Below are 18,302 nucleotides of genomic sequence, written 5' to 3' on the forward strand. Positions count from 1 at the left end.
AATATGGCGGAGGTCCAATATGGCGGAAAGTGACGGGATAGGGGTCGATTAACTCGAAATTGTCCAAGGATTCAGACGCTACCTCTATTGTGAAAATCAGACAAAAGAGTCAAGGATCACGCACTTGAACACATGTCCAGCGTTGAACTGGTGGTGGCGCTAGAGTGTTCAATGTATATGCATAAAAATTGCTGTGAGTGATTGGGACAGTGTCCTGACTAATGGTATCGAGTTTTGTTATGTTAACTCAAAGCGTAACCTAGATGTTTGTCCACTTCCTGTTTGGCGGCTTCATCGCCATATTTGATTGGCTGTCACAGGCAAACAAAAATGAAATTGAAAAATCTGACAAGTATCTTTTGTGCGGCTCGGGCAGAAGATCATCTCCGTCAAGTTCCAGGAAAATCGGATGAAATTTGTGAACGCTGAAACTTTTCGTAGAGTTTGGACTAAATCCAATATGGCGGAGGTCCAATATGGCAGAAAGTGACGGGATAGGGGTCGATGAACTCGGGATGGTCCAAGGATTCAGACGCTACCTCAATTGTGAAAATCAGACAAAAGAGTCAAGGATCACGCGCATGAACGCATGTCCAGCCTTAAACTGGTGGTGGCGCTAGTGTGTTCAATGTATATGCATGAAAATTGGTGTGAGTGATTGGGACAGTGTCCTTACTAATGGTCTCGAGTTTTGTTATGTTAACTCAAAGCGGCACCTAGATGTTTGTCCACTTCCTGTTTGGCGGCTTTGTCACCATATTTGATTGGCTGTCACGGGCAAACAAACTTGAAATTGAAAAATCTGGCAAGTATCTTTTGTGCGGCTCGGTCTGATGATCATCTCAGCCAAGTGTCATGAAAATCGGAAGAAATTTACGAACGCTGAAACTTTTCGTAGAGTTTGGACTAAATCCAATATGGCGGAGGTCCAGTATGGCGGAAAGTGACGTAGTAGGGGTCATTCAACTCAGTTCAGTCCAGGGATTCCAACGGTGCTTGATTTGTGAAAATCGAACACACCGTATAATTGTTACATGCGTGAATGTGAGTCCAGATTCGACCCATTGGTGGCGCTAGAGTGTTCGGCATAGAGTTCTGTAAATTGGTGAGAGTGATCATGGGACGGTCCTGAATCAGGGCGCTAAATTTCATAATAATAATGACTTGCAAATACCTTTCAACCCAGCTTTTCAACTTTTGGCCAAACTTTGACCTGTTGGTGGCGCTAGACTGCTGGGTTTAGAGGTCCGTAAATGAGTGTGAGTGGTCAGTGGAGTGTCCCGAAACTTTCTGCCAAAAAATCTGCACTTTTTAGCCAGGCGTTCTATGGGCTGCCATAGACTCCAATGGCAGAAGTGTAATAATAGGAAAAGCTAGTAACTCAATGGGTGCCTTCGCAGCTTCGCTGCTTGGCCCCCAAATATAGCTGCAAGCAGCAATGAGGGGGCCAAGCAGTATAGGCCGGAGTAGCCACGGTGACAAGATAGAACTCAGCAGACACCCGGGATCAACAGGGCTGAGTATTGCCACCGCCTCCGCCAGCCAGCCCCTCCCCCCACCTAATCACCCCAGCCCGTCCCACCCCGTTCTGCCCTGCCCTGCCCTTGCACGCACGCATTAGAATTAACTGGATGGAACATGTTGTCATCAGTTTCACATCAAAAAATAAAAGATTGATATAACACATCAGCAACTACACATCAAAATGCAATATTGCTAATTGCAGCACCCCCTACAGGTCAAAGGTCACCAAATTTTTTGAGCGTCCTCCTAATGGGGTCATGAATATATGTAATAAGTTATTAATATAAGTGGTTATAATACATGGCAGGGTTGCTGAGATATGAGCTCACTTCCTGTTTGGCGGCTTCGCCACCAATTTCGATTGGCTGTTATGGGCGAATGCTTTTGTCAATTGTTCCAGAGAGCAATATATTGATAGGTTATGGTCTGAAGATGGTCTGTGCCAATGTTGGTGAAGATCAGATGAAATTTGCGACCCGCGAAAACTTTTTGATGTTTTTGATTAAATCCAACATGACGGCCGAATCAATTATGATGACATCACAAGTTGTGCTGGGTCAGCCTAAGGACCTCCAACAGTATTACCTGAAACCACTAGTGCATTTTAATTCTAAGGACAACAGCAGCTACAGGCCAAAAGGCATGTTTCTTAATTATAGCGCCCCCTAGAGGTCAAAGGTCACCAGATTCCTTGAGCGTCCCCCTGATTGGGTCCTGAGTCCATGCACCAAGTTTGGCTTTGATACATGCAAGGGTTGCTGAGATATGAGCTCATTTCCTGTTTGGCGGCTTCGCCGCAAGTTTCGATTGGCTGTTACAGCCGCATGCTACTGTCAATTGTTCCAAAAAGCAAGGCACTGATAAGGCATGGTCTGAAGATGGTCTTTGCCAATTTTGGTGAGGATCCGCTGAAATTTGTGACCTGCGAAAACTTGTACGTGTTTTTAATTAAATCCAATATGGCGGCCGAATCAATTACGATGACGTCACAAGTTGACATGGGTCGGCCTAAGGACCTCCAACAGTATTACCAGACACCACTAGTGCATTTTAATTCTAAGCACAACTACAGCTACAGGCCAAAAGGCATGTTTCTTAATTATAGCGCCCCCTAGAGGTCAAAGGTCACCAGATTTCTTGAGCGTCCCCCTGATTGGGTCCTGAGTCCATGGACTAAGTTTGGTTATGATAGGTGAATGGGTTGCTGAGATATGAGCTCACTTCCTGTTTGGCGGCTTCGCCGCATATTTCGATTGGCTGTTACGGGCAAACAGTTTGAGTTCCGAAGACGAAAAGGAGTATCTTTTGTGAGGCTTGGGCTGAAGATCATGTGTGTCAAGTTTGGTGACGATCGGACAAAATTTGTGACCTGTGAAAACTTTTTAGTGTTTTTGATTAAATCCAAAATGGCGGAAAATCCATCATGGCGGAAAATGACGTCATAGGGTGCGTTGAACTCGGCTTGGTCCAAGGATTCCAACGATATCTCATTTTTGACAATCGGCCATACGGGTCAAAAGTTACGTGCGTGAACGCATGTCCAACTTTGGCCTATTGGTGGCGCTAGAGCGCTCAAGGTGCCGGTATGAAACTTGGTGAAATTATTCATGAGACTGTCCTCAATTAGTGTGCCAAATTTCACAACTTTTCACCAGACGGTTCTATGGGCTGCCATAGACTCCAATGGCGGAGGAAAGATGTTAAATAATAAATATAGCTGCAAGCAGCAATGTGGGGGCCAAGCAGTGCGCTATAGCAGGAATGGCGTTGCCATGGCATGAGCAAGCACTCACAGCAAGAAGCCAAATTACACCAATGTCCTTGTGCATTCTCACAATCAGCTACCATGTCCCTCTACCAAGTTTGGACTTCATACACCAAAGTGTTGCTGAGATGTGAGCTCACTTTCTTTATTACAGCACCCCTAGAGGCCAAATTAAACCACTTTCCTTGCATGTCTTCACAATCAGCTACCATGTCCCTCTACCAAGTTTGGACTTCATACACCAAAGTGTTGCTGAGATGTGAGCTCACTTTCTTTATTACAGCACCCCTAGAGGCCAAATGAGACCACTTTCCTTCATGTCCTCACAATCAGCTAATATGTCCCTGTACCAAGTTTGGACTTCATACACCGAAGTGTTGCTGAGATACAAGCTCACTTCCTGTATTACAGCGCCCCCTATGGAGGCCAAATGATGCCAATTTCTTCCCGTGTCCTCACAATCAGATACAAAGTCCCTGTACCAAGTTTGGACTTCATACATGAAAGCGTCTCCGAGATGTTAGCCCACTTCCTGTTTTGCGGCTTTATCGCCATATTTGATTGGCTGTCATGGGCCAATAAAGTGGAATTTGAAAAATCTGACAAGTATGGTTTGTGCGGCTCGGTCTAAAGATCATCTCCGCCAAGTTCCGTGAAAATCAGATGAAATTTGTAACCGCTGAAACTTTTCGTAGAGTTTGGACTAAATCCAACATGGCGGAGGTCCAATATGGCGGAAAGTGACGGGATAGGGGTCGATGAACTTGGGATGTTCCAAGGATTAAGACGCTACCTCAATTGTGAAAATCAGACAAAAGAGTCAAGGATCACGCGCATGAACGCATGTCCAGCATTGAACTGGTGGTGGCGCTAAAGTGTTCAATGTATATGCATAAAAATTGCTGTGAGTGATTGGGACAGTGTCCTGACTAATGGTATCGAGTTTTGTTATGTTAACTCAAAGCGTCACGGAGATGTTAGTCCACTTCCTGTTTGGCGGCTTCATCACCATATTTGATTGGCTGTTACAGGCAAACAAAAATGAAATTGAAAAATCTGACAAGTATCGTTTTTGCGGCTCGGGCAGAAGATCATCTCCGCCAAGTTCTGTGAAAATCGGATGAAATTTGTAACCGCTGAAACTTTTCGTAGAGTTTGGACTAAATCCAATATGTCGGAGGTCCAATATTGCAGAAAGTGACGGGATAGGAGTCGATGAACTCGGGATGGTCCAGGGATTCAGACGCTACCTCAATTGTGAAAATCAGACAAAAGAGTCAAGGAATACGCGCATGAACGCATGTCCAGCATTAAACTGGTGGTGGCGCTAGAGTATTCAATGTATGCATAAAAATTGCTGTGAGAGATTGGGACAGTGTCCTGACTAATGGTACCGAGTTTTGTTATGTTAGCTCAAAATGCCACAGAGATGTTAGTCCACTTCCTGTTTGGCAGCTTCATCGCCATATTTGATTGGCTGTCACGGGCAAACAAAAATGAAATTGAAAAATCTGACAAGTATCTTTTGTGCGGCTCGGGAAGAAGATCATCTCCGCCAAGTTCCATGAAAATCGGATGAAATTTCTGACCGCTGAAACTTTTTGTAGAGTTTGGACTAAATCCAATATGACGGAGGTCCAATATGGCGGAAAGTGACGTAATAGGGTTCATTGAAATTAGGTCGGTCCAGGGATTCCAACGGTGCCTGATATGTGAAAATCGGACGCACCGTTCAATGGTCACATGCGTGAATGCAATCCAGGTTCGACCCATTGGTGGCGCTAGAGTGTTGGGCATAGAGTTCTGTAAATTGGTGAGAGTCATCATGGGACAGTGCTGAATCAGTGTGCCAAATGTCATAACTTTAGACCCAGCGGTTCAATTTTCGGCCAGATTTTGACCTGTTGGTGGCGCTAGATGGCTGGGTTTAGAGGTCCGTAAATGAGTGTGAGTGGTCAGTGGAGTGTCCCGAAACTTTCTGCCAAAAAATCTGAACTTTTTAGCCAGGCGTTCTATGGGCTGCCATAGACTCCAATGGCAGAAGTGTAATAATAGGAAAAGCTAGTAACTCAATGGGTGCCTTCGCAGCTTCGCTGCTTGGCCCCCAATAATAAGAAATCATAGAAACACAATGGGTGCCTTCGCAGCTTCGCTGCTTGGCCCCCAAATATAGCTGCAAGCAGCAATGAGGGGGCCAAGCAGGTTGGGCCAGAGTAGCCACGGCAACAAGATAGAACTCAGCAGACACCCGCGATCAACACTTTCAACAAGTGTCATATCAAAACATAGCTGATTTTGTTGGGCTGAAACAGGGCTGAGTATTGTCACCGCCTCCGCCAGCCAGCCCCCACCACCTAATCACCCCTTCCCGTCCCACCCCGTCCTGCCCCGCCCCACCCTTGCACGCACGCACGCATTAGAATGAACTGGATGGAACATGTTGTCATCAGTTTCACATCAAAAAATAAAAGACTGATAAAACACATCAGCAACTACACATCAAAATGCAATATTGCTAATTGCAGCACCCCCTACAGGTCAAAGGTCACCATATTTTTTGAGCGTCCTCCTAATGGGGTAATGAATATATGTAGTAAGTTTGGTTATGATACAGGGTTGCTGAGATATGAGCTCACTTCCTGTTTGGCGGCTTCGCCGCAAATTTCGATTAGCTGTTACAGCCGAATGCTTCTGTCAATTGTTCCAGAAAGCAATACATTGATAGGTTATGGTCTGAAGATGGTCTCTGCCAATTTTGGTGAGGATCCGCTGAAATTTGTGACCTGCGAAAACTTGTACGTGTTTTTGATTAAATCCAATATGCCGACCGAATCAATTACGATGACATCACAAGTTGACGTGGGTCGGCCTAAGGACCTCCAACAGTATTACCAGACACCACTAGTGCGTTTTAATTCTAAGCACAACTGCAGCTACAGGCCAAAAGGCATGTTTCTTAATTACAGCGCCCCCTACAGGTCAAAGGTCACCAGATTTCTTGAGCATTCCCCTGATTGGGTCCTGAGTCCATATACTAAGTTTGGTTATGATAGATTAATGGGTTGCTGAGATATGAGCTCACTTCCTGTTTGGCGGCTTCGCCGCAAAATTCGATTGGCTGTTACGCGCGAATGGTTATAGTTCCGAAGACAAAAAGCAATGCATTAATGAGCCATGGTCTGTAGATGATATCTGTGAAGTTTGGTATCAATTGGACAAAATTTGTGACCTGTGAAGACATTTAAGTTTTTTTGATGAAATCCAATATGGCGGAAAATCCATCATAGCGGAAATTGACGTCATAGGGTGCGTTGAACTCGGCTTGGTCCAAGGATTCCAACGATACACCATTTTTGACAATCGGCCATACTGCTCAAAAGTTACGTGTGTTAACGCACATCCAAATTTGGCCTGTTGGTGGCGCTAGAGCGCTTGAGGTGCCGGCATGAAAATTGGTGAAATGAATTATTGGACTGTCCCCAATTAGTGTGCAAAATTGTATAACTTTGTACCAGACGGTTCTATGGGCTGCCATTGACTTCCATTGCAAAATAATGCGCATCAGCAACTACTGGCCAAAATGCATTTTTGTCAATTATGGTGCCCCCTAGATGTCAAATGTCACCAAATTTCTTGGGCGTCCTCCCGATGGGGTCTGAGGTACATGTACTAAATTTGGTTTTGATACATGAAAGCGTTGCTGAGATATGAGGTCACTTCCTGTTTGGCGGCTTCGCCACAAATTTCAATTGGCTTTTACAGCCGAATGCTACTGTCAATTGTTCCAAAAATCAATGCACTGATAAAGCATGGTCTGAAGATGGTATCTGCCAATTTTGGTGAGGATCTGCTGAAATTTGTGACCTGCAAAAACTTGTACGTGTTTTTGATTAAATCCAATATGGCGGCCGAATCAATTATGATGACATCACAAGTTGGCTTGGGTCGGCCTAAGGACCTCCAACAGTATTACCAGACACCACTAGTGCGTTTTAATTCTAAGCACAACTGCAGCTACAGGCCAAAAGGCATGTTTCTTAATTACAGCGCCCCCTAGAGGTCAAAGGTCACCAAATTTCTTGAGCTTCCCCCTAATGGGGACTTGAGTCCATATACTAAGTTTGGTTATGATAGATGAATGGGTTGCTGAGATACGAGCTCACTTCCTGTTTGGCGGCTTCGCCGCAAATTTTGATTAGATATTACGGGTGAACGGTTGAAGTTCCGAAGACAAAACACCACAACTTTTGTGAGGCTTGGTCTGAAGATCATGTGTGTCAAGTTTGGTGACGATCGGACAAAATTTGTGACCTGTGAAAAATTAGTTTCACTTTCACTAAAATCCAAAATGGCGGAAAATCCATCATGGCGGAAAATGACGTCATAGAGTGCGTTGAACTCGGCTTGGTCCAAGGATTCCAACGATACTTCATTTTTGACAATCGAGTCAACGGGTCAGAAGTTACGTGCGTGAACGCACATCCAACTTTGGCCTGTTGGTGGCGCTACAGCGCTTGAGGTGCCGGTATGAAACTTGGTGAAATTAAACATGGGACTGTCCCCAATCAGTGTGCCAAATTTCACAACTTTTTACCAGACGGTTCTATGGGCTGCCATAGACTCCCATGGCGGAAGAAAGATGTTAAATAATAATAATAATAGGAAATCATAGAAACACAATGGTTGCCTCGCAGCTTCGCTGCTTGGCCCCCAATAAGAAAATATAGCTGCAAGCAGCAATGAGGGGGCCAAGCAGAATAGGCCGGAGTAGCCACAGCGACAAGATAGAACTCAGCAGACATCGTGATCAACACTTTCAACAAGTGTCACATCAAACATAACTGATTTTGTAGGGCTGAAACAGGGCTGAGTATTGCCACCGCCTCCGCCAGCCAGCCCCCCCACCTAATCACCCCTGCCCGTCCCGCCCCGCCCTACCACGCACGCATTAGAATGAACTGGATGGAACATGTTGTCATCAGTTTCACATCCAAAAATAAAAGATTGATAAAACACATCGCAACTACAGATCAAAATGCAATATTGTTAATTGCAGCACCTACAGGTCAAAGGTCAACAAATTTTTTGAGCGTCCTCCTAATGGGGTCCTGAACCTATGTAGTAAGTTTGGTTATGATACATGGCAGGGTTGCTGAGATATGAGCTCACTTCCTGTTTGGCGGCTTCGCCGCAAGTTTTGATTGGCTGTTACAGCTGAATGCTACTGTCAATCGTTCCAAAAAGCGATGCACTGATAAGGCATGGTCTTAAGATGGTCTCTGCCAATTTTGGTGAGGATCCGTTGAAATTTGTGACCTGCGAGAACTTGTACGTGTTTTTGATTAAATCCAATATGGCGTCCGAATCAATTATGATGACATCACAATTTGGCTTGGGTCGGCCTAAGGACCTCCAACAGTATTACCAGACACCACTAGTACGTTTTAATTCCAAACACATCAACAGCTACAGGCCAAAATGCATTTTTGCTGATTGCAGCGCCACCTAGAGGTCAAAGGTCACCACATTTTTTGAGCGTCCCCCTGATGGGGTCCTGAGTCCATGTTCTAAGTTTGGTTATGATAGATCAATGGGTTGCTGAGATATGAGCTCACTTCCTGTTTGGCGGCTTCGCCGCATACTTCGATTGGCTGTTACGGGCGAACGGTTTTAGTTCCGAAGACGAAAATGAGTATCTTTTATGAGGCTTGGTCTGAAGATCATGTGTGTCAGGTTTGGTGTCGATTGGACAAAATTTGTGACCTGTGAAAACTTTTAAGTGTTTTTGATTAAATCCAAAATGGCGGAAAATCCATCATGGCGGAAAATGACGTCATAGGGTGCGTTGAACTCGGCTTGGTCCAAGGATTCTAACGATGCCTCATTTTTGACAATCGGGCATACGGGTCAAAAGTTACGTGCGTGAACGCATGTCCAACTTTGGCCTGTTGGTGGCGCTAGAGTGCTCAAGGTGCTGACATGAAACTTGGTGAAATTAAACATGGGACTGTCCCCAATCAGTGTGCCAAATTTCACAACTTTTTACCAGACGGTTCTATGGGCTGCCATAGACTCCCATTCGGGAAGAAAGATGTTAAATAATAAATATAGCTGCAAGCAGCAATGAGGGGGCCAAGCAGAATAGGCTGGAGTAGCCATGGCGATAAGATAGAACTCAGCAGACATCCGCGATCAACACTTTCAACTAGTGGCACATCAAAACATAACTGATTTTGTAGGGCTGAAACAGGGCTGAGAATTGCCACCGCCTCCGCCAGCCAGCCCCCCATCTAATCACCCCTGCCCATCCCACCCCGTCCTGCCCCTCCCCGCCCTTGCACGCACGCATTAGAATGAACTGGATGGAACATGTTGTCATCAGTTTCACATCAAAAAATAAAGGATCGATGAAACACATCAGCAACTACAGATCAAAATGCAAAATTGCAAATTGCAGCAACCTCTACAGGTCAAAGGTCACCAAATGTTTTGTGCGTCCTCCTAATGGGGTCATGAATCTATGTAGTAAGTTTGGTTATGATACATGCAAGGGTTGCTGAGATATGAGCTCACTTCCTGTTTGGCGGCTTCGCCACCAATTTCGATTGGCTGTTACGGGCGAATGCTTTTGTCAATTTTTCCAAAAAGCAATGCACTGATAAGGCATGGTCTGAAGATGGTCTCTGCCAATTTTGGTGAGGATCCGCTAAAATTTGTGACCTGCGAGAACTTGTACGTGTTTTTGATTAAATCCAATATGGCGGCCGAATCAATTATGATGACATCACAAGTTGGCTTGGGTCGGCCTAAGGACCTCCAACAGTATTACCAGACACCACTAGTGCGTTTTAATTCTAAGCACAACAGCAGCTACAGGCCAAAAGCCATGTTTCTAAATTACAGCGCCCCCTAGAGGTCAAAGGTCACCAGATTTCTTGAGCGTCTCCCTGATTGGGTCCTGAGTCCATGTACAAAGTTTGGTTATGATAGATTAATGGGTTGCTGAGATATGAGCTCACTTCCTGTTTGGCGGCTTCCCCGCAAATTTTGATTGGCTGTTACGGGCAAACGGTTTTAGTTCCGAAGACGAAAAGGAGTATCTTTTGTGAGGCTTGGTCTGAAGAGCATGTGTGTCAGGTTTGGTGTCGATTGGACAAAATTTGTGACCTGTGAAAACCTTTTAGTGTTTTTGATTAAATCCAAAATGGCGGAAAATCCATCATGGCGGAAAATGACGTCATAGGGTGCGTTGAACTCGGCTTGGTCCAAGGATTCCAACGATACCTCATTTTTGACAATCGGCCATACGGGTCAAAAGTTACGTGTGTGAACGCAAGTCCAACTTTGGCCTGTTGGTGGCGCTAGAGTGCTTGAGGTGCCATCATGAAACTTCCTGACATTAATCATTGGACTGTCCCTAATCAGTGTGCCAAATTTCACAACTTTTCACCAGACGGTTCTATGGGCTGCCATTGACTTCAATGGCGGAATAATAATAATAATAATAAGAACAAATAGAAACACAATGGGTGCCTTCGCAGCTTCGCTGCTTGGCCCCCAATAAGAAATCATAGAAACACAATGGGTGCCTTCGCAGCTTCGCTGCTTGGCCCCCAAAAATAGAAACACAATGGGTGCCTTCGCAGCTTCGCTGCTTGGCCCCCAATAATAAGAAATCATAGAAACACAATGGGTGCCTTCGCAGCTTCGCTGCTTGGCCCCCAATAATCCTTACAAAAACAATAGGGCCTTGCGCCCTTCGGTGCTCGGGCCCTAATAATAATAATCCTTACAAAAACAATAGGGCCTTGCGCCCTTCGGTGCTCGGGCCCTAATAATTTGGGCAGTCTAATGTAATCTGATGTCTACTATAATAATACCTTTTATGTTCTGTATATATCTAAAAAAAATCCTCAGGTAACCTTTACAGTTACATCCGGTCCAGCCGGGCTAAGCCCAGGTTGTCCTTAAAGTCTAGAAACGCCCCTGAAGGCAGACATGGGCTGATCTCTGTAACTCCAGATACCACATGGCTAACACTGGCTCACTATACTACACTAGCTGTGGCTAACACTGGCTCCATGTAGCCCTCACTACACTACACTAGCTGTGGCTAACACTGCCTCACTATACTACACTAGCTGTGGCTAACACTGGCTCCATATAGCCCTCACTACACTACACTAGCTGTGGCTAACACTGGCTCCATATAGCCCTCACTACTAACACTAGCTGTGGTGATATTCCATTGTAGCTATTCCACTCTAACTTAGAACTGACTTAGAGCACCACAAATGCCAGCACACAGTCCCACTTTAGTAGTAACTTTGTGTGATGAGTGTTGTGTTGTTGTAGTAACTGTGTGTGATGAGTGTTGTGTTGTTGTAGTCAATAGTAACTGTGTGTGATGAGTGTTGTGTTGTAGTCAGTATTAAACGTGTGTGATGAGTGTTGTGTTGTTGTAGTCAGTAGTAACTGTGTGTGATGAGCATTATGTTGTTGTAGTCAGTAGTAACTGTGTGTGATGAGTGTTGTGTTGTAGTCAGTAGTAACTGTGTGTGATGAGTGTTGTGTTGTAGTCAGTAGTAACTGTGTGTGATGAGTGTTGTGTTGTTGTAGTCAGTAGTAACTGTGTGTGATGAGTGTTGTGTTGTTGTAGTCAGTTGTAACTGTGTGTGATGAGTGTTGTGTTGTAGTCAGTAGTAACTGTGTGTGATGAGTGTTGTGTTGTAGTCAGTAGTAACTGTGTGTGATGAGTGTTGTGTTGTTGTAGTCAGTAGTAACTGTGTGTGATGAGTGTTGTGTTGTAGTCAGTAGTAACTGTGTGTGATGAATGTTGTGTTGTTGTAGTCAGTAGTAACTGTGTGTGATGAGTGTTGTGTTGTAGTCAGTAGTAACTGTGTGTGATGAGGGCCGAGTGCCGCTGTTGTAGTAGGCAGCTCACTGCGCCGGGATTAGTGTGTGCTTCACCTCACTGTGTGTTCACTGTGTGCTGAGTGTGTTTCACTAATTCACGGATTGGGATAAATGCAGAGGGATCATGGGATCAAAAGAGTATATATACTTATACTTACTTATATACAGAATAACGATAGCACTGATACTGTACTAACATTAGCATGCATTTGGGAACCTGATAGCTGATGCTAGCAATGAAATAGTAGCCTACCAAAATAACGAAAACGTAAAACTATTATTCACTTTACATAGAGGTCATATGTTTACTGACTATATAAGTAAATGCAATGTGTAATTGTTTTCTAAAGTAACCTCACTGGAAAGAACACTGGACGAAGTCGTAGTACTGGAAGCCATGCTAAAGGGGAACTTGGCAACTATTTCAACGTAATAAACCTGTTTAGAAATCATTTGGATGGTTAAATGACCTGTTCCGGTGAAAATGGTGACTTTTCCCGCTGCGCCTAGCGTCCACAGGCGGAAAACCAACCTTGCAACATTGAGACTACCGTCCCGGAAAGAGAAGTGAGAAACAAGAAACTCGTTTTAAATCGTGTTTCTTACCTTGTAACATCCACATTGTTCTGCCAAACATATGCTAACCGTTTCGCTAGCTTGTAAACAAATCCATGTGCTTTATTCCCAGATAGCAAAATCAGATTGGCAGATAGCTGCTAGTGGTATGCCACTGGTGGCGTGCCACTTGTGGTCCGCCATTGGACCACCATCTCTTTAAATTTAACTTGTCATGAATATTAAGAAAAGTTATTAAAATGATATATGGAGTATAACTGAACAAATGAAAAAGATTTTAGACCAATAGTGGCAAAATATTGGGCAATTTGTCTGCAACCCACCAGCGGACCGCCAGAGAACCGATGAGCAAAATGCCAGCGCACAGCCAGCTATGCCCCCAATGGACCAACAGCTATGCCCCCAATGGACCAACAGCTATGCCCCCAATGGACCGCCAGTGGTCCGCTAGCCTCTGGCTATCTGGGTTGTTGTCTTTTTCCACAGTTTGAAATAGCATAATGCACAATTTCTCCAGCATAGGGGGAAATATATTTAATCCTGCCAAGTTTCCCTTTAACCTTGGCATGAAACAGCCACCTTAAGAGTTAAAACGTGCTCAGAATTGGGGGAGCTAGAAAGTAATATTCAGTTGGTTGTTATATAGAATTTCACCGCTAGATGGGAGAAGTTCCTACACAATGGGGCCTTAACATTAATTCTTATTCACATTACTATGAATTGTACTTTGGCCTCTACACTGTGTGTGATGAGTGTTGTGTTGTAGTCAGTAGTAACTGTGTATGATGAGTGTTGTAGTCAGTAGTAACTGTGTGTGATGAGTGTTGTGTTGTTGTAGTCAGTAGTAACTGTGTGTGATGAGTGTTGTGTTGTAGTCAGTAGTAACTGTGTATGATGAGTGTTGTGTTGTTGTAGTCAGTAGTAACTGTGTATGATGAGTGTTGTGTTGTTGTAGTCAGTAGTAACTGTGTATGATGAGGGTTGTGTTGTTGTAGTCAGTTGTAACTGTGTATGATGAGTGTTGTGTTGTTGTAGCTGTGTATGATGTACCTAAGCAGATGACTCCAGCATCTTCAGAATGCCAACAGTTATGTATCCCACACCCTCTGAATGAGCATCTCTGTAGAGTCTGTTCTGCTCCTGTGCAGCTTACGTCATCCATCCAGATCGGTCCAGACCCACGTCCGAAGTGAGGCGTGCTGGAGTACCAAGGTTTGGTGACGGCCTCCATAGCTGATCCACAGTCCAGCTGTCTGCACACGACCTCAGCATCCTTAATGTCCCAGTAATCATCACACACGGTGCCCCACTCTCCCTCATGCAGCACCTCCACTCTGCCTGAGCAGCGCCTGTCTCCATTCACCAGACGCACCTCAGCAGCGCCACCTGCAGACACACAACAGCAACAACAGCTATCACATGACCAGCCAGGATAGGTATCACATGACCAGCCAGGATAGGCATCACATGACCAGCCAGGATAGGCATCACATGACCAGCCAGGATAGGCATCACATGACCAGCCAGGATAGGCATCACATGACCAGCCAGGATAGGTATCACATGACCAGCCAGGATAGGTATCACATGACCAGCCAGGATAGGCATCACATGACCAGCCAGGATAGGTATCACATGACCAGCCAGGATAGGTATCACAATAATGTACTGGAATACAACCCTAGCGGTGCGCCCCTGTTGCTACTGTTATGCTGTCTCTTCTGTATGATTTACTGATGAAGCATCTCACTTTTCTTGACCTTTTTTGCATGTGCCACATTATGTTTGGCACTCTGTATGGGTGGGTCACTTTTTATATCATAACAAGGTAATACAATGTGTAATCAAGTGATGACTGATTAACAGTAATGCTGAATGCCCTAAAAAGTAAATGCTAAATGCCCTAATACCTGTTCATACTACAACAATGGAAAGTATAGGCTCTTAACCTTGCAGTTTTGCACATATCATGTAAGACTTGAAATGATATGTTGGAATGACATGTTTGTCTTTGGTCCGATGGCCATGTGAGGATGTTGTTGACACACTTCATGAATTTCACAAAAACGTCACCATGTTCATCTGAACGTTCAACAATGTTTCCAATGAACCAGTCATCATCATGGATACAGGCAATGTATTTTCCTGGCTGGAAAATTGAGTTTTGTGTTTGATCTGACTGCGAGTGTTCTGCCTCCGGGTGTTGTATGTATGTTCCAACATATCATTTGTTATGTCAGTGTGCCAGACATCTATGGACGCAGTGCTTGCCAATACAAACTTGACCAAAAGGACCATGACAAAATTATGTCAATGCTTCCACAATTTCTTGGATAATAGTTAAAGACACTATTCAATTTAATTTTCAATTAAATTTTATTTGGAGAGTGACAGGGGCAAGGAAAAACTCCCTTCTACATGTAGTGTTCTTACACTATGTAACATTCTTGTCATTTAGTTCTTTAAAAGTTTTATGGCAAGTCTCTTTCATGGGGGATAAGGGGTTAATCCGTGACAGTCTCAGTATGTAATTGTTTGCCATCACTGAGCATAATACTAAGTTATTTCCACTATTTTCATGCTTTATCATCACTAAATTCTCCCTGATCTACATTCTAGACTTCTGGAAAAAATTTCCAAAATGGTGCATTATGAAGAATAAAATTCATATTATGGAGCTTCATAGTCCGAGAGACCGGGGGCAGACTCAGGCGGGGCAGACTCAGAGGGCTTGGGCAGGGAACAAACAGACAAAGACTGGACTGACTCGGGCAGGACGACAGACTCAGACACGACAGACTCAGACACAGGGGCAGGGGAAGGAACAGGAACAAAGACAGTGACAGGAACAGTGACTGGAATGGTGACTGGGACAGAGACAGGCACAGTGATGGAACTAGCAGCCTCAAAAACTGGGTTACTGGAGGGACCAAGGAGGGACTGAAGGCTCTTACCCAGACCTGAGAGCTGGTCGGCCAGGGTAGCCATTCCTGGAACCTTCAGTAGCCAGGGCCTTGAGGAAATAGTCCTCTCCATCAAGGTAACGATAGCATGCCGGCGCTCTAAGTCAGTGGACTTCACTAGCTCAGAGTTGAGCCTGCTGAGAGTGTAATCCACTTGACTTAGCTCCTCCATCGGGAAACCAGAGTCTGCTGGGTCCATTTGTGGTCGGATCGTACTGTCACGGTTGTGCAGGAGGACCCAAGTGCAAGACTCCACCAGGCAGAATTACGGAAAAAACAGAATTTATTTTTAACTAGTGATGGGACATTCGACACTGAGGCACCGAAGCTTGAATCACTCCCGTGAAGCAAATTGTTTCGACACAGTGTGTTGGAGCTTGTATCAAATTGGAATAAGCACGTGACTGGTGACGTCCGAAGCTTCGAACGTCACCGAAGGGTTCTGCTGGATTCGAAAGTTTGCTGCTGCGCTGATACCCAACAGGAGCAACACTGCTGTATTCTCTGTAGCCTACTGCTGTAATTTAACAAAACCTGTGTTACGTGTCTTAGTTACTCAGCAATCATTGTTGCTAAAGAACTTTTTAAAGTTTTGAAGTCAAATTTCAAATATTTTTTGTTATTGCATAAGCCTAATAAAAATTCCTTGTATAGTGACTCACGGGGATTGAACCCACGTCGACAGATTTATCGTCCTCATCACTACCTCCACTCTATCGTAGGCATACGGCAAGAATGGATATTCATGAACTATTTACTGTATTTCTAACAACAGCCTGTTTAGTTCTAAAACACACTACCTAAATAATGCCTCTTGGTTATGAGTAAGCTATGACAGTTGGTTGGATAAGGCCTACACTTTATTTATTTAAAGTAAATTGATATTGCCACAAAGCAGACGGCTGCATTTCTTGCTGCAGTTTGTTAAAACCAACTGAACACACGTACATTCAAACGCTGAACACACTAGGCTATATTCAAACATTATACTAGTTCTAATTTATTTATTTAATTTTCAGTCATCTCATGTCATGTGTCCATTCCTCATGTTGTAAGCTTCGTTCGGGTGTGTCGAATTCATAGCCGTTCATTTCTGCTGACCACCATGTCACTGTGTTGTGCACGCGCGCATCGAATTCATAACCGCTGTCAGCGCACACGCACACACGGGACTTTGACTTAGACAAACAGAGAGACGATCCGACAAGGAACAGAGAAACAGGAGGGTAGAAATACACAGAGAGACAGAGGACTGGACAAAACCAACAAGACAACAGGGAACAGGTGAGGAGGCAGAAATGGAGGGAAAACAAACAAGACAGGAAGCACAGACCAAATAAGGAGATGGGGCGGAGACAAAGACAGGTGACAGGCAGGTAACACAAAGCACATGGGGAACAGGCAAAAACAAACACAGGACAATACACAAAATGGCCACCAGGGTGGCACAAACTCAACGGTCCGGGCAAGATCCTGACACCTACCACCTTCTACCACTATTAGAACAGAAGTTATGGGCTTCCAAAAATGCCAAAAAATGAAATGTGAAATTCCAATGTGTCAATTAGGGCCGTGGCACCCAAAATTCAAATGGACGACATTTCCGTTTGAGATATTGACCTCAAATTTCAGATTCCCTCGTTTGGTAACATTAGGCATATTTTAAAAGCTTTTCAGCAAAATCTGAGAGGTACCATGTACATGATACCCCAATATTGGCTGTTTTCACATGGAATGACCCATTACTGTTTCATATGCTGGGCTGTCAACATGACGAGTTCACTAGTTTGCCCATTCCTAACTGTATATCTGTACAATACAGCTCTGCATTATCTTGGTTTATGTTGCCATCTAGTGGTTATCAGTTTGCACTGCAGGAATACACAATAAAATGTAATCAAAAAGGGGGCATAAGTACACCCTATAAGCATTACAATACAATATACATTATTTGCTCACTGCACACATACATGCCTTTGTCAGCCAAGGCAGCATCAAGGATGATAAACAATCTAAATGTGGCAATGCTCAGGTCATCACCCTCACACACCCCTCAGAGGTCCTCAATGCTCAGGTCATCACCCTCACACACCCCTCAGAGGTCCTCAATGCTCAGGTCATCACCCTCACACACCCCTGTGATACCTGGACAATAAACCTTGCAGTGTGTATGAGTACTGGTACAGATTTCCCTACAGATATCACAAAATGCACAATTGTTATGGTTCCCCTCCACTACTAGGAGAGGTCATTTAAAGCTGCTATCATTAAAGATGGCCTTACTGATAGAGCTGACCTCAGTTAAACATGTAACAGACTAAACTGCCATCTCAGTTAACCCATTCAGTTTGCAGTGGGAGATCCCAAACTCATAAAGCATCCCGACCCATTCTATCAGCTTAATGTGATCACTTCTGACTTCAGATCAAGGATCATTGAACTGCCTGCCATTACCTTATCTGACCAGCAGGTGGAGGCATAGCTGCGGCCACAGTGTCCAGTCAGAGCCTATTCAGTGTGCATGTGCGTGGAGCTGCTGTTTGTGTGTTTGGGCCCCA

The 18,302-nt window shown here is 44.4% G+C and overlaps 1 protein-coding gene across 1 annotated transcript in view; it reads right to left on the reverse strand.

Moving 5' to 3' along the window:
• Positions 1-18,302, reverse strand: part of LOC143121426 (uncharacterized) — a 209,673-nt gene that overhangs the window by 176,811 nt on the left and 14,560 nt on the right. Inside the window, exon 4 of the mRNA XM_076281786.1 lies at positions 13,832-14,167. Coding sequence (XP_076137901.1) covers positions 13,832-14,167 — 336 coding nt within the window. The remainder of the gene's footprint in view (positions 1-13,831; positions 14,168-18,302) is intronic.

The sequence above is a fragment of the Alosa pseudoharengus genome, unplaced genomic scaffold (genome assembly GCF_046254945.1).
Source record: "Alosa pseudoharengus isolate Yale_2024_CS ecotype anadromous, Long Island Sound unplaced genomic scaffold, YU_APseudo_1.1 YU_APseudo_1.1_scf_13, whole genome shotgun sequence".
NCBI classification, from domain to species: domain Eukaryota; kingdom Metazoa; phylum Chordata; class Actinopteri; order Clupeiformes; family Clupeidae; genus Alosa; species Alosa pseudoharengus.